The 16950-nt window shown below is 45.4% G+C and overlaps 2 protein-coding genes and 1 pseudogene across 2 annotated transcripts in view; all 3 read left to right on the top strand.

Annotated features, from left to right (window-relative positions):
* LOC121188003 (chromodomain-helicase-DNA-binding protein 6-like) overlaps nt 1-936 on the top strand; it is a 34959-nt gene extending 34023 nt beyond the window's left edge. Inside the window, 1 exon segment of the mRNA XM_041047477.1 lies at nt 408-936. Coding sequence (XP_040903411.1) covers nt 408-794 — 387 coding nt within the window. The 3' untranslated portion in view covers nt 795-936.
* A 3320-nt stretch (nt 937-4256) lies between these two features.
* Nucleotides 4257-7379, top strand: LOC121188009 (annotated as a pseudogene).
* Nucleotides 7380-14707: 7328 nt separating this feature from the next.
* On the top strand, nt 14708-15183 carry LOC121188015 (protein EOLA1-like). Its single transcript, XM_041047502.1, has 2 exons — nt 14708-14966; nt 15050-15183. The coding sequence occupies exons 1-2, from the start codon at nt 14708-14710 to the stop codon at nt 15181-15183; spliced, it is 393 nt and encodes a 130-aa protein (XP_040903436.1).
* Nucleotides 15184-16950: the final 1767 nt, after the last annotated feature.

Raw genomic sequence — 16950 nt, forward strand, 5'->3', positions numbered from 1 at the left:
GTTTTCTTTTCCTTTTTTTGTGAGTTCATAGTAAAATTTTTAAAATTCATAGAATCTCTTCAAAGACACAGACAGAAGATTTCAACATGTCTGTTTTGGGTCTTTGATATCTGAAAATAAAGTAAAAAACACATTTCCAGGAGAATCTGCAGGCATTAAAAAATATAAAACAAACACTGATTTCTTTTGATCATATTAAGAATTATTGCTTTGTACTGAAAATGACATAATAATAGGTCATTCTAGACCATGTTGTACCTGCTTTCAGACTTCGGCTGATAGGATAATGAAACACATTTTAAAATTTTACATCTATTTGGGATCAGAATTGGAACTTGTGAACCCTCCTACTATAAGTTTTTTTACATCTCTCCTTATACCTTCTCTGAATTGCATCCTTCTCTCAGGTTCTCCGTCACCCGTTACTCTCAGCCGCCTCCAGCTGTCCTTCCTTGAGGCTCAAAGGAACTACGTCAGGGTACAGCCCCATCATGTTCATCGTCAGAGTCATCACCACCCTCACTGTCCAGACTTGGTGGTTCATCCTGGCATCATGTCCTCATCTTCCTCCTCGTCTCATCTGCACGATTCGGGACTCGGTCGCCATGCCCCTCAGCCTCCCAAGTATCCCCACCAGTCCTCTCAACACCATCATCACCACCAGCATCACACTGTGCCTCCATCAGCTCCGTCTCCTTCCTCCTCCTCCTCCTCCTCCTCCTCTTCCTCTCACCCTCACCTCCACCCTCCACCACTGCATGCCCACGATTGGGCCTCGCCGAGCCTGGGAATAATGCCTGGGTCACAGGGAGATTTCCTGGACTGTCCTCCTTTGGATGAAACCCTGGAGCTGAGTTCCCTGCAGCATGACACCATGTCTGCAGAGGCTTTATACGGAGGGAAGGCATCTAAAGACGCCCTGAGTGGTTTTCCCTTCAACTCGACTGCAGGAGGTCAAAGCGTGCTCAGCTCATACGGTGTAGGAGGAACAGACCTGGATTCAAAGGAGAATCACACAGGAGAACGCACTTTACTCGTTTTCTGAGTGGCCAAAGGTACCGGTTTGTCTTTCCTGCCTAAAATACCTGCTGAGGTCTTGGTAGAGCTTGTTTTGCATTACGTCCATTGCAGACCTGCAGATGTTTAGTGCTTCTTCTCATTGAATCAGACTCACTTTTTGAATTGAAAGGAATCTATACCCATTCACATTATCTTCTTCATGCCATTGGCTCAGTTCTTTGCTGTTGAATTACCCCCTGTAGGACCGGGTGATCATCAGCCGTCTGGACAGCATCTGCCACGCCATCCTGAAAGGGAAGTGGCCTTGGCCAAGCGAGCAGCAGGACTCGCCTGGCTCCCTGGCCGCCAGTGAGATGCCTAAGCCCCCGCTGTCCGTCTCCAATTCCTCCTCATCTGGTCTTGGCCCTCCCGTCTTCACAAACGGCGGTTTGATCGGCAGCATGGGCTCAATGGTGGCCATGATGCTGCACGGCATCCCGCACCCCCATGGGGCTGCAGTCCCACAACACGCTTTGTCAGTGTTGGTCCAATGATGGCACACACACCACCGCCACCTCCTCCTCCTCTTCTTCGCCTGTTCCGAAGGTCACCACAACAACTGCACCCTCCACATCTGAGGCTGCCAGCCCCTCGTCCACGACGCCTGCAGAGAGAGAGAGCGCTGCCTCTTCAGCCACTGGTGGTGACTTTTGACTTTTTTGAGGATAATTTTTGATTATCTCTGTGCAATGTTGAAAAACCTACAGGGTTAGAGAAACTTGGAAGTGTGACTTGTTAAGACTGTAGAGTCTGAACCCGCATTCGCAGGCATGACATATCAGGAAAAAAATGTTTGATCGTTTTTTTACCTGTTAAAATCAAGAAAATTGTGGCTGTCACACACAGTCACAATAAAAGGGATGTTAATACATTTCAGGCATTAATGTTGTACCTTAATTTTAAGATATGATTGTCTGGCACTCCCCCATGTTTTAGATATCGTCATTCATATTTTTATTTTGGCTATCATTTTACTGTTATCAGTGCATCACTGTGCCTTTGCTGCTATGACTTCTTTTTAAGAAGAAAGTCAGAGAAAAAAAAAGTCCTTTAGTTTTCAGACTAAAAGAATCTGAATTCCAAGAATAGGAACTGTGGAGTTATTCAGAACAAGAGGAATTCCACCTTTTTTATTTCCTTTTATTGATAGAAGAGGTTAACTTCAGTTTCTTTTATTACTTTAGATGTTTGGATTTTTCTCAGGTCGAATCAGAAGAACTGAACACGAATTTCAAAGTTAAGAGCTCAGTTAAGCCAGCAGGGGGTGGTAGGAGGCAGATTTGATTGAATCCTGTCCTGCAAATGCTGGGATGGAGGGATGGTAGGAGGAAAAAAGAGGAGAAGAGATTCTTTTTTTTCTTTAATCAGGTTTCCAAATGACATTAACTTACAGCCAATCAGGCTAAGAGTTGCTCAGTCGCTCAGATCAGTGGTGAGAAAAGGCTGCTGCAGAACGGCTGCAATCATGACCTGTAGCATCAGGTTATTTCTGTTCCGGGCCATACTGTCTTCTCCTCACTTTTCTGTCCGCTGTGGGATCCTGTCCTCAGAGAAACTGTGTTCGTCGACCATCTGTTCAGTGAAAGGGAATGGTCTCTTCTTTAGGAATGAAGAACAGATGACACAGGAAGAGGAGGGAAACAAAACGGTGTGAAGCACCTGAGTGCCTCGTTGTTGCTCTGTCTCGTTTCTCGTTTCATTGTTCGTCTCAGATTTATTTTAATAGAAGTTCATACTAAGAGTTTCTAAATATGTTAATCTATCGCTGTATATTCCTGTTTTTTTTACAAGTTCACCATTTATTTCTTTCACCTTTTGTTTGTTTCTCCAGTGGGAAAACAAAATACTTGACATATGCGAGGGGATTTTGCATTGAGGTTAGTCCCAGTGTTTCCTGTGTCAGACAGACTGTACTGTACATTCAATGGATCCAAGTCTCCGCTTTTATTCAGTCTTTGCACAACAGGGTCTGTGTTTTGGAGGAATATGTCAGTGTTTATAATGTTGGACTTCACTTCTTTTGTTTTCATACACAAAAAACAAAAGAGTGAATGAGAGGGGGAGTGAGTGAGGGGAGAGTGAGTGAGGGGGGAGTGGGAGGGGAGTCAGTGAGGGGGGAGTGAGTCAAGGAGGAGTTGGTGAGAGGGGGAGTGAGTGAGAGGGAGTGAGTGAGGGGGGAGTGAGTCAAGGAGGAGTCGGTGAGAGGGGGAGTGAGTGAGGCGGGAGTGAGAGGGGGAGTGAGTCAAGGAGGAGTCGGTGAGTGAGAGGATGAGTGAGTGAAGGGGAAGTTGGTGAGTGAGGGAGGAGTAAGTGAGGGGGGAGTGAGGTACCTGCTCAACACACCTGCAGACCTAACAGGAAGTAGAACCTGTTTGATCTGGGCCTGGTCTTCTGTCCCCAGCTGGCCCTCCTTCATACCCTGAGACAAGCCGAGGCTCCCATCAGCCCCCGTCCTCTTACCCAGCGTCTCAGATGTATGTGATCAGTGTGTATCACCTGTTTCTGCAGCACTGACTGGTTTTGTTTTCTCTCCACTGTTTATTATGTTGTGGTTTGAGCAGCACCAGATGTTTCTGTTATATTTTGTTAGAATTCATTGTAATAAAGACAAGATATGGCATAAAAACATAAAACTGTTTATTTGGGGTTTTCACTGCAATAGCAACAGAAAATCAAGTGTAGCATTTCATTACGTGTTTACTAGAGATTTTGTTTTTTTACATTCTACTTTTTTTTTTTACCTACATGACAAGTGCTTTAGTTTAATTGTTGTGTAGTTAGCGTTTGTTTTTGTTTTTGTTTTTTTTGAACACTGCATTGATCCAAATGACAGAAAAACATTGAACCAGTGCTAAAAATGGAGGGAAAACAACCTCATGGTTACAAAAGGAGTGCTTTGAAACCAGCATTTGCCAGATTTGTTCGGACTTAATTGTTAGTGTGAACGGATGTTACACATGAGAGATGTCTCTGCCAACAATGTGGACAGAATCTCCGGTGGTCATCTATGGAAATATTGTGTTTTCTAAAATGACAGAAGCCACTTTGTAAACACAGCAAAACCCAGAAACACCACACAGTCACAGACGTAACACATTTCTTGCCCGTTAATGTGAAGTTTTGTTGGTGTAACTGAATTTCCCACTGATTCCCATGTTGAGAACATCTTTACACTCAGTGTTACATCAGCCCAGACCATGAGCTGTGGACCTGAAGCTATGGCAGCAGCTGTTCCTACAGTGGTTGTGGTCATCATCGCTGCCATTACCGTGATTTGCTTCTGCCGCAGAAAAAAACAGAATGAAGAGTTATTTAGCAATGAAATACTGGAAGATGAGCTCTGTCCCCTCAAATGGCATGGAAGGGGCCAGGGCAGTGCACAGGAGAGGAAAATCAATTTCTACCTGTAAGAGTGTTAGTCATCTCATTGCACTTCACATGCTATGTTTAAGAAATGTCAATGATCTGATCATTTTTTTCACAAAGAGGCATCTGCTTGGATATCAGAAGGTGGATGAAGGGTTCAAGAAGAAGGACGAAGAGATGTGGCAAGACCACAAGGTCACTGAGGAGGAGGGCCTTGTGAGTAAAATTCAAAAATGTATGTACCGGTATGTAAAAAAAGAAGTAAATGCATGTCTCTGTTTTATGATTTAGAACAGAGGTGTCAAACCTGTTCCACAAAGGGCCGTGTGGCTGCAGGTTTTTGTTCCAACCAATCAAGAACACACAGTTTGACCAATCAACTGTCTGAAGACTGAGATCAGTTGATTAAATGAGTCAAGTCTGGTGTGCTGCTGCTTGGTTGGAACAAAAACCTGCAGCCACACGGCCCTTTGTGGAACAGGTTTGACACCTATGATTTAGGATATGATAAGATGACACAGCTGTAAACAGATGTGGGCTCACAGGACTTGACTGTACTAAGATGCTGAGTTTGATACTGTCCAGATGAGTGTGACTCAACACCCTGTACTTCACATAGAACATTTTAGAAGTTACAGTGGTAAAATCCCATGATGTATGTCCAACAGGCAACTCTGATGAGGCATGAGAGCATGGACATAAGGTTTGTGAGTGAGGACACAGACACAGACTTTGAGACCATTGAGAAGGACTTTGTGAGTAACAGTCAAATATCCCTCATGTTGTTTATTTCCATTTAAACAATTTTGTGTTCCCGCTCAAAAATGACCATTTCCTTAACACTGCTAAAACACAGGACTAAATTAACACCCATGATGGTTTCAATATTCTAACAGACTCTGTGGGAAAGAACAGTTGAAAAACATTTCATTACTGTGTTTAAACTCTTGTAAAGTTGATACTATGCACTGATGCAGTTGGAAGCTCTCGCTATATCTTCCTTTCATACACTGCACAGGATGAGGTGGCACTTTTGTTTCCTTGTGTCAATGGTCAATGGTGCTGACTCATCCCCTGAAAACAGAACTGACCCCTGCAGTGAATATGGGCACTCAGGTAGAGATAAGAAAGGGAAAACTGATAGACAGCCAAAGAAGTGGGTAAGTTCTTTAAAACTGCTCAAAAAGCATGTACTGGACTGGACTGACAACACAGATGCACTGTACAGGAAGGGACAGAGCAGGCTCTACCTCCTGAGGAGACTGCGGTCTTTTGGTGTGCAGGGGACACTCCTAAAGACCTTTTATGACTCTGTGGTGGCTTCAGCCATCTTGTACGGTGTAGTCTGCTGGAGCAGCAGCATAACTGAGAAGGAGAGGAAGAAGCTGGACAAAGTCATCAGGAAGTCCAGCTCTGTCCTGGGCTGTCCTCTGGACTCAGTGCGTGAGGTTGGAGACAGAAGGGTCCTAGCAAAACTGTCATCTATGCTGGACCACGAGTCCCACCCCCTGCAGAACGTCCTGTCAGCTCTGCAGAGCAGCTTCAGTGACAGACTGCTCCACCCTCGGTGTGTGAAGGAGAGATTTAGAAGATCTTTCCTTCCTGCTGCTGTCAGACTCTATAACGAACATTGTTAACACACATACTGATTATCATACATCAATGTGCAATAACCCAGTTATTAGTGTGCAATATTTGTGTACTATAGTCACTCAACTCAACAATCTCCATCTCATATTTATTTATTTATGTAGGTATATTTTTTATTTTTTTTACAGCAGCTATTTTCTTGTCTCATAGTTATTCTACCTTATTTAAATCTTGTTCTGGCCATATTGGCCTCTTACTTATATCTCACTTTCACTTATTGTACTGTATCCCTGCTGTTGCTAAATGCAATTTCCCCACTGAGGGACTAATAAAGGATTCTCTTATCTTATCTTATCTTATCTTACTTCTAAGATAGCATTAGGTTCTTCCTGTGACTGTCTGAAAGCCATGCAGTGGGTTGACAACATTCATTTCCTACACTAAAGGAGAAACTAATAACCAGCAATAAATGAGTGGCATGTCAGAGTGTGCTTCATTTGACAGTGTTCATGCTGTTCTTAGCAGACAACCTGTGGAGAGTTGAGTAAATCAGCAGTTAAGAATTCATTCACACCCTTCCTGAGGTTACACGTTTGGGGATTCAGTAACCCAGCACCTCTTTTACAAAGTCAGCTGTGATGAAGAAATTAAAGCTGTTAAGTGATAAAAGCACTGAGCAGATTTAATGTTAGTGGAAGAAGGAGTCAGACGCCATTAATAAAAACACGTGTGTGTCTGTGTGCTTCTGTCTTCCTGTGTGTCTGTCTCTCTGTGTCTCTGTTGCAGCTCAGACTCGAGGGTGTGTTTGTTTTGTCCCCATCCCGGTGCAGGTGTGGTGTCTGTCGTTCCAGCAGCCGTATGCCGGTCTCGTGTTGGATGAAGTGAAGATGGTGGAGAGCTGCTGAAGGCCCCTGCTGGCCCCGCTGCAGAATCGGACCCTGGCAGTACACATCGCTAGGCGGGACTTGGAGGGGGAGGAGTGGAGGGCGGTGCTGAGCGGCCCACTGGGAATGGACCAGGCTCAGATCCGGGAACTCCTGGAGTCTGGAAAGAGGTTTGGCCACGGTGTGGTGACAGGTGGGAGATGAAGTCACTGTCCTCAGGTGTTCCTAATAGCTCATAAGGTACCTGAGGGCCTGTCCAAATCTCTTTCAGGATTGGTCGATGTGGGAGAGACATGGCTGTGCACCACCTCCCTGCCGGAGGAGGAGCTTGAGCACCTGGAGCGCTCAGCTGTCCTGATTGGTCTGCAGGACAAACACCTTACTCACCTGTCTAACCCACGCTGGCTCAAGGATCCACTGAGCACCCGAGGGGGTCGCGACCTCTGGACTGTGGAGATCCCCAGTAAACTTTTACCATGACAACCGCTTCGGTCCAGACTGTAAAGATGGCCGAGAGGTGCTGCCACATCGCCCAGGTGACGTGATTCAGAGTGAGACTGTCAGTAGTAATCAGGGCGGAGCTGTGGTATGGAGGTCCTGCCCACACACCCAGCTGAGCGTGAGCAGTTGCTAATCATGACGTGAAACCCAAAAATCATATGAAAATACATATATGGAGGGGGCGGGGCTTATGACAGATTAAAAACTCCACAATGCTGCCTTAAGGAGTGTTGACTGTTGGTGTCAGAGTTTTAAGGTGGTTTTGTTTGTTTGACATGAAGGAGCTCCACATTCACGCTGCTGTAAACACCTTAAATCTTGTTTTGTTAATAAAGTTTTTAAACAAAGCTCATTCTGTGTCCTCTGTGTGGTCATGTGACCCGGGGTCCTGCTCCCGATCAGGGTTTCACAGGATCCTGGTCCCAGTACAAATAAACAATGAGTCATCGTTTGCTGCTGAAACAAACTTTATTAACAGAAACACAAATGAAAAAGGATCCCTCATCAATAACAGGGACTGAACAGCCTTAAAAAGGAAAATTCTTTAACGTTTGTTAATCTTTTTTTTATATTTTCATTTTATTTTGGGGGTGGGGGTGACGGAGGGCTCATGGAGGAGGAGCTGCCTTTCTGAGAGGCGGCGGGGCCTGAAGATGGAGGAGGAGACAAAACATGATATAAAACGACTGGAAGCTGTGAGTAAGAACCTTCAGTGAGGAGGAGCGTGGTCAGCCTTCTTCGTGAGAAAGAGCTCGACCACGCCCTGTTTACAGGTGTGTGTGTGTGTGAGTGTGAGAGCCGCTGCTACAACACACAACTACTGTCACAGGAAGAGCTGTAACGTGGGTAATGTAGGTATGACCCTCTCACTCACTCATCCTCTCACTCGCTCCACTCTCCCTCCGTCGTCTGTGTCTCCTGCCCTGCTGGACTGGGTAAGAGGACGGGGGCTGATGGGAGCCTCGGCTTGTCTCAGGGTATGAAGGAGGGGCAGCTGGGGACAGAAGACCAGGACAGGATCAGAAAGGTTCCACTTCATGTTAGGTCTGCAGGTGTGTTGAGCAGTTACCACACTCCCCTTCTCACTAACTCTCCCTCTCACTCACTCATTTTCTCATTCACTCACCCTCTCACTCATTCCCCTCTCACTCACTCATCCTCTCACTCACTCCCCCGTCACATACTCATCCTCTCACTCACTCATCCTCACTCACTCCCACATCACTCACTCATCCTCTCACTCACTCCCACTGTCACTCACTCCCTCTCTCTCACTCATCCTCTCACTCCACTCTCACTCACTCCCCCTCTCACTCACTCATCTTCTCACTCACTCCCCCTCTCACTCACTCCCCCTCTCACTCACTCATCTTCTCATTCACTCCCCCTCTCACTCACTCATCCTCTCACTCCACTCTCACTCACTCATCCTTTCACTCACTCCCTCTCACTCACTCATCTTCTCACTCCACTCTGACTCACTCATCCTCTCACTCCACTCTCACTCATCCTCTCACTCCACTCTCACTCACTCCCCCTCTCTCACTCATCCTCTCACTCCACTCTCACTCACTCATCCTCTTACTCACTCCACACTCCACTCTTACTCACTCCCCCCTCACTGACTCATCCTCTCACTCCACTCTCACTCACTCATCCTCTCACTCACTCCCCCTCACTGACTCATCCTCTCACTCACTCTACTCTCACTCACTCATCCTCTCACCGACATCAGAGGAGGCTGAGGGTGCAGGTCTTACCATGCAGGGGCAGGTCCTGGCTCAGGTAGGGGCTGTAATGTTGGTAGGGGTACCTGGTCTCAGGTAAGGTGGCGGGGTATGTCTGCTGCTGCTGCCAACAGCTCTGATGGCTCCACTGTGAAGGGGGACGGAGGTCAGACTGTGACATCATCAATCATCACATGTGACTGATCAACAGGTTGATATGATGATGATGTCAGCACGGCAGGTGACTTCAGGACAACTTACCTTGACTCCAAGGTTGAAGTAATACTGAAGGACTCTGCTGTCTACAGACAGACAGACAGACCAGTGAGAGGAAGCTGCAAGCAGGAAGTGAAACACCTCTTTTACAGGGCATGACCTCTGACCTCTGGGTAAATCTCTGCCATTAGGGTCATAGGAATAAGGGGGTGGAGCCACCACAGGGCAGAGAGCCTCACCGAACCCATTAACCAGCCAGGGGGAGGAGGCTTGGATGGCCATGGCAACTAAAACCACAAAACATCACATCAGAATTTGTGTGTGTGACTGTGTGTGTGTGTGTGTGTGTGTGCGCACATGTACCTGAGCATGTCTGTGTGTGTGTGGTGGGCGGCAGGTGAACAGCTGCCGGTACTTGTGATGAAGAGGGTGAGGAGGAGGAAGAGGATGGTGAGGAGCAGATGACTGGTAAGGGCTTCACCACCTGAGTAAGACAGACAGAGTTATATTAGACCGTCTTCTCACAGCACCTCTAATGTCCTCACTGTGTCCACTGTCTCTGTCCTCTACCTGCTGGGTGAAGATGTAGTTCATCTCAGGTGGAGAGTCAGCAGTACCTCCTTCCTGCTCGTTCTTTCACAATAAGAGAAAACAAAAGACAGAAAAGAACCACAGGGATCGGGTTAAGACCAGACCACCATCGGAACGACTGTAACATCAGCGGGGTCAGAGGTCAGCTCTGACCCTGCATCCAGTACCTGGATGGAGGAGGGCTGAGCGGCAGTGTAAACACCTGAGGTCTGGCAGCTCTGATCTGAAACACATTCAGACTCCAGTCACTCTGTTTTCTGTCAACAGTCTGTGAAGTCTCTTATTCTGTTGAGTACAGCAGTAAACGTCCTGTGGGATCAGGTTACTCACTCTCAGTGACGTCGATGTACTCGTCGCTGAGTCTAAAGTCTCCAGTCTAAAGTCAGTCTAAAGTCAAAGTCTGAAATCAAGAGTCTAAAGTCAGACTCTGAGTGAGTATCAGAGGACATAAATGTAGCTGGATTGAAGTCTTTGGTTCATGAACCTCACATTCCCACTTCCTGGACACGTTTCTTCAATCATCTGGTCCATCTGGTAGTTTTAGTTTTCTCACCGGCAGTGGAGGGAACACGGGGTCTCCGGCCATAGTCTCACATCAGTGAGTCACTGAAAGAAGCTGAAACCCGAACCCTGAACCTGCCTGAGACCCTGGCCTTTATGACTCATCCCAAGTCCTTGTGTTTACTCTAAACTGGCTTAAATGTAGTATCCGTTTCCATGGCAACCTGCTCAATCAAGACTGTAGGCAGAGTGATAACTTTAGAAACCAGGTATCTTCACCTGGTGGCAACTGACCCCAGGGGCGGGCTGGCCATCGGGAGGTTTCCCGAATGGCTGGTCCGTTCCCGGCCGGTGGTCGGAACATTTTTTTACCCCATAAAATGCAGCATCAGTGTACCGCAGCAGCCTGTCCTCGCAGCCGCAGGTGGCACAGAGTGGAACGTAACATTAGACTGGCACCGCTGGACTGGGTCAAACTAATATTTGGCATATTAAGGGGGGATACGAGTGGCCCCTCCTAATTTGAGCTGATCCCTGTTTGTACTGAAATGTGATGGGCTCAGCCGCTCAGTCAGTCATCAAACTGTCAAAAGAAAACAAGAAAGACGAGCAGGGTAAATTAAGAAAGAAGCCGAAATAAGGAGCTGAAAAAATCAGGGCTAAAAGAAAACACAGCTAGCGCAGGATGCAGCCAAATGCGCTAAATTGACGGAGCTTTTCCGTGGCGAAGGGACTAAAGCCAGCGCAGCTTCAGTCAGCCAGCCAGGCCAGTGAAGCCACAGAACTGATCAGCATGGCCACAGCAGGTTAGCAAGCACTGCCTACATGTTCCTATCATCCCAGATTTGATGTGTTTAGGACACACAGAACCTTAAAGGTAGCCTATCAGCAATGATACACCATACATGCATAAATCATTGATCTGCTTTATCAATTAAAAATAAAATCCATAGTGGCTGACCAAAAGAAACACACACATTTCTTTATTGTAAAAGAAAACATATTTCAGGAGAGAGTCTGTATTCAAAGTTAAAAAGATCATATTTGAATATATAGGCTATATATCCTGCATTCCCGCTCTGTTTGTACATTAATATATGGCCATGTTGTGGTGTAGTTTCTGTAGTACAAAAGTAATAGTACAAGGATACAACAAGCCATTTGTACCAGCTCAAGAAAAATACATTAAAGTGAGTAACACTGTGAATTCTTTGCAAAACGGCTATAAAGTTTATCATTGCTGCTGTAATTGTTAGTAGCTGACAAGGCCAGTGTAGTGGATGCAGAGGGACAGGCCAGTCAGGAAGAGACGGTTGAGGAGGGACAGAAGGAGGAGGAGGAGGAGGAGAAGGAGGAAAGTGGAGCAGGAAGCACCAAAAAAACAGTGACAGGTACAGGTGCAGTGTGCAGGAGTGGGTTGGCAATAGGTCTTTGCATAGAATGATATTAAGATGTCAGATGTTGATGCTCCATCTCCAGTCACACAGAACAATAAGCCTATCCACTCCTGCAGTAACGTCAGTGGCTATCTGAATTAGACATTCTTTCCAATGTCAATGAGCATCTTCTTTTCCATGTTTCCATGTTACCAAATAAAGCAGAAACTCAACAGTGTTGCCACACACACACACACACACACACAGTAGTTTTAATATTTAAATAAACATAGTGTTTGAGTATGCATAGCATGTGTGAGCATATATAGCTTACTTTAGTACACTCTACTGACTGTATATCATGTATACCATTAGACTGTTTTTATATTGCAAATAAAGTATTCATGTTAAAATCACAGTTCCACTTGTGTCCGTCGTGCGATTGGATAAAAGGCCTCTCCAAACCAAGCTCCCGGGCTGAATTTCAACCCCAGCCCGCCGCTGACTGACCCCCACACCTCTCCCCGCTGTTAGCTGTGACCGTTAGCCCGGCTCACCTGTCCGGACGCGTCCCGGGCCACCGTCTTCCTGTAGAGGCCCCGACTGCACAGGTACTGGTCCATGTTGACGAACTGCTTCTTGCGGGCTTTCTCCATCCTGCCATAAACACATAGGGTAACGTCGTTATGCTTATATTATATTTCTGTCTCTAAACCAATAAATACTCTGTAATTGAAAGATGTAAGCAATACTGGTTACTGATTGGATCTGATTATCCAATCACAATCAAGTCATGACTTTCAGCACGCTCTGAGAGAGTGACAGAGATCAGACAAGGCAAGCAAGGGGTCTCAGAGACAATGTGAAGAGGAAAGCGGTATTCTGATTTTGTAAAGGACAACTTAACTGCACTTTTCTACAACACATGAATAAGACTGTTGGTAAGTGTGTGTTCTGTGACTACGTTCAGAGAAGGTTTCGCGGTGTATTATTTATATATCGTATTATTTCGCATTAAAGAATGAGTTGTTTAGTTTAAGGTGGCTATAATTGGCGGGGTGGGGGTAGGATGGTTTGTTAGCGGTGTTGGGTCTGTGAATGTGGACAGAGAGAAGCTTAGTAGGCTAGCAGTGTTGCACTGTGTGCGCAGTCCAGTTAGTTTTACTAAAATACCGCCCGTAATAACATTTAATGGTCACAACTGTGTGCCCAAAATGGACGCTCTATTTATCGGTCAGTTACATGAGTTTTAATGATGATAGCAGTTTCATTGTAGTTTGTTAGCAAACAGAAGAAGCTTGCATTGCTACTAGCTTACTTGTGTTGACTGGCCTTGACCCTCAGAAGAGGCGGGGAAGGGAGGCTCCACATCGTCCTGTACTGGATTCACGCTTTTCGTCAATAGATGGCAGCATAGGATTAGGAATGAATAAGGGAGAAATCAAATCTGGAATTTGTTTAGGCAAATTACAAAATATATACTGAGTCACTTTTCTACTGATGCATTCCGTTCTGGGCGGTCTGGTGGGCAGAATATATTTTTCTATCACACAAAATCATCTTTCATTTCTTTTGCTGGCTTACATTAAAACTGCTGCATAGGCATGGAAACATGCTCAGTTTATTGAAATGGCACCAAAACATACATGGAAGTGCAAGTGTCTCAGGTGTGACTGGATAAAAGTCTACAGTAACTGAAGGAACTTTCAGCACCATGAGTGAGGAGGACTTTGCTGTCCTTCGAGACAGTATTGAGGGCAAAATAGCTCCCCTGGAAGTCAAAAGATGTTATCATCATAATGATATCATTGAAATATTAAGGATATAGATGAAAAGAGACTTAGACTTGACTTCACTGATCTCTTAAAGTAAAGAAGCAGCACACAGGGCAGTTTGCAAACAACAACTACTACTTGCAAACAGGTGTATCAAGAAATATGTAAATAAAAAGAGAAAAAAATAAACAAGCTCTTAGCTAAAAATGAACAATAAACGATAAATTCTTGGTTAAAAATAGAAAATAGAGATAAGAATAAAATAAAAAATATAGAGGACTGTACATGGCATTGTGTTATTGTACAGTGGATAAATACAAGATACAGTTCAGTCACCAAACATGCTTCATTTTGTGGATTGTTACTCTTCATCTTGCGCCCTGATCAGGTGAATTAATAAGAAAGACAGATGATAAAGCTAAGATTCAACTAGAATCCTCCTTGAGCATTAACATTTCAGCTCCATCCTAATGTATTTGTTAATTGATAGTATGAAGCATCAGGTAATACTGTACGTACTTTGCAGCAGATCCTAAAGATTTTCTTTGTATATGATTACAGTTAAGATTCCTGCATTGCAGGATTCTACAAGAGACCACAGGAGGAGTCTACAATATGGCTCAACCCAGGGACAGTCTAAGAACTTCTATGATATAATATATATTAGATATACCTACATGTAATATTAGCCACTTCTGGTTTTATTATTTATTATTTATATTCTCTTTGTATAGCAGCCACACTAAAGGAGAAACTAATAACCAGCAATAAATGAGTGGCATGTCAGAGAGTGCTTCATTTGACAGTGTTCGTGCTGTTCTTAGCGGACAACCTGTGGAGAGTTGAGTAAATCAGCCGTTAAGAATTCATTCACACCCTTCCTGAGGTTACACGTTTGGGGATTCAGTAACCCAGCACCTCTTTTACAAAGTTAGCTGTGATGAAGAAATTAAAGCCGTTAAGTGATAAAAGCACTGAGCAGATTTAATGTTTGTGGAAGAAGGAGTCAGACGCCATTAATAAAAACACGTGTGTGTCTCTGTGCTTCTGTCTTTCTGTCTGTGTGTGTGTGTCTGTCTCTCTGTTGCAGCTCAGACTCGGGGTGTGTTTGTTTTGTCCCCATGTCGGTGCAGGAGTGGTGTTTGTCGTTCCAGCAGCCGTATGCCGGTCTCGTGTTGGACGGAGTGAAGATGGTGGAGAGCTGCTGGAGGCCCCTGCTGGCCCCGCTGCAGAATCGGACCCTGGCAGTACACATCGCTAGGTGGGACTGGGAGGGGGAGGAGTGGAGGGTGGTGCTGAGCGGCCGGCTGGGAATGGACCAGGCTCAGATCCGGGAACTCCTGGAGTCTGGAGAGAGGTTTGGCCACGGTGTGGTGACAGGTGGGAGATGATGTCACTGTCCTCAGGTGTTCCTAATAGCTCATAAGGTACCTGAGGGCATCACCTGTCCAAATCTCTTTCAGGATTGGTCGATGTGGGAGAGAAATGGCTGTGCACCGCCTCCCTGCAGGAGGAGGAGCTTGAGCACCTGGAGGGCTCAGCTGTCAAGACTGTAAAGATGGCCGACAGGTGCTGCCACGTCGCCCAGGTGACGTGATTCAGAGTGAGACTGTCAGTAGTAATCTGGGTGGAGCTGTGGTATGGAGGTCCTGCCCACACACCCAGCTGAGCGTGAGCAGTTGCTAATCATGACGTGAAACTCAAAAGTCATATGAAAATACATGTATGGAGGAAGCGGGGCTTATGACAGATTAAAAACTCCACAATACCGCCTTAAGGAGTGTTGACTGTTGGTGTCAGAGTTTTAAGGTGGTTAAGGTTAAGTTGGTTTTGTTTGACATGAAGGAGCTCTACATTCACTCTGCTGTAAACGTCTTAAATCTTGTTTTGTTAATAAAGTTTTTAAACAAAGCTCATTCTGTGTCCTCTGTGTGGTCATGTGACCCGGGGTCCTGCTCCCGATCGGGGTTTCACAGGATCCTGGTCCCAGTACAAATAAACAGTGAGTCATCGTTTTCTGCTGAAACAAACTTTATTAACAGAAACACAAATGAAAAAGGATCCCTCATCAATAACAGGGACTGAACAGCCTTAAAAAGGAAAATTCTTTAACGTTTGTTAATCTTTTTTTTATATTTTCGTTTTATTTTGGGGGTGGGGGTGGCGGAGGGTTCATGGAGGAGTAGCTGCCTTTCTGAGAGGGGGCAGGGCCTGAAGATGGAGGAGGAGACAAAACATGACATAAAACGACTGGAAGCTGTGAGTAAGAACCTTCAGTGAGGAGGAGCGTGGTCAGCCTAATAAATGATAAATGATATTACTGACCCTGTCACGGGGAGACCGCGTGCCCTAAGGAGGGGCACATGCGCTACACACTCTACTCAGGTGGATCTTGCCAAAATGTTGATACCCGGTGGAAAGTGTTGGGGAGTTGTGTGTGATGTGAACATTTGGAGGAGAGGGTGAGGGGGAGAGGATACATTGTGACTGGGTGTTTGATTTGTTGAATTTGAATTGTGATTACCTGTTTTCTTTGTTGCCCTTCTTCCTCTGTTAGACCAGGAACAGCCAAACCTGAGCTGGAGCATTCCAGTTGGTTAAATAGGGGGTTCACAGGGGAAGAAACCAAGTGTGGTAGACTGGGAGGGGTGTTTTGTTTTTGTGCTGGAATAACCAGTATAAGTGTCTTGTGTAAAAAGTAATGTGTGGTTTTAAAGTAAATATAGCTGAATTTCGAGGTGACAATGTGTTATTTGATATTGTTATTACTCTAAGTATGCTGGGGGACATAACTGATTTTGATTGCTTGGGATGGTGTAGTCCAGCAGTATAAAAGGGAGGAGGCTGTGGTGGCTGGAGGGTAGAGAGAGAGAAGGAAGAGTCTCAGCTCCAGGACACAGCACCAGATTGTAACTCCTGCCTTGGGCCCAAACTACAGGGGCATAGCCAGACGGGCAGTTTAGAGTGTAGTTCTTTTGTTGTGTTTGATCGGTTTCTTGAGAAGAAAGTTTTTTTTTGTTTTGATTTTGTTTTGTTTTCCTTTTTTTTTTTGCTTAGTTTCCCGTTCTGGCTGGCCCAATGTGCATTTTTGGCCGTAAAGTTTGTGAACAGGACTCTAATGTTGTTGAATAAAAAGGAGTTTGGAACTGCTCCGGACTGCTGCGGCTCATTGTTTCACTCCGGGTTTCTCGGCCACCCTCACAGACCCGTTAATGGATTAAGAGAATAATACTTCATTTGTTAAATAGCCTCGCTCTTATCGCTCTTTCGGTGGCTACATCTGTGAAGAAAAACACAGTTTGGGGAAGACCCTGTTGTCCTGGGTCTACTTAAAACTCCCCGTCCCGTCTTTTCTGACTCCCCA

This window comes from Toxotes jaculatrix, chromosome 2, assembly GCF_017976425.1.
Source record: "Toxotes jaculatrix isolate fToxJac2 chromosome 2, fToxJac2.pri, whole genome shotgun sequence".
NCBI classification, from domain to species: domain Eukaryota; kingdom Metazoa; phylum Chordata; class Actinopteri; family Toxotidae; genus Toxotes; species Toxotes jaculatrix.

What these genes read in the sequence shown, in the direction of transcription:
- LOC121188015 (XM_041047502.1), top strand. Translation starts at nt 14,708, where the DNA reads ATGTCGGTGCAGGAGTGGTGTTTGTCGTTCCAGCAGCCGTATGCCGGT. An exon ending in TGGCCACGGTGTGGTGACAG is followed by an intron (nt 14,967 to 15,049) that starts GTGGGAGATGAT and finishes AATCTCTTTCAG; the next exon opens with GATTGGTCGATGTGGGAGAG.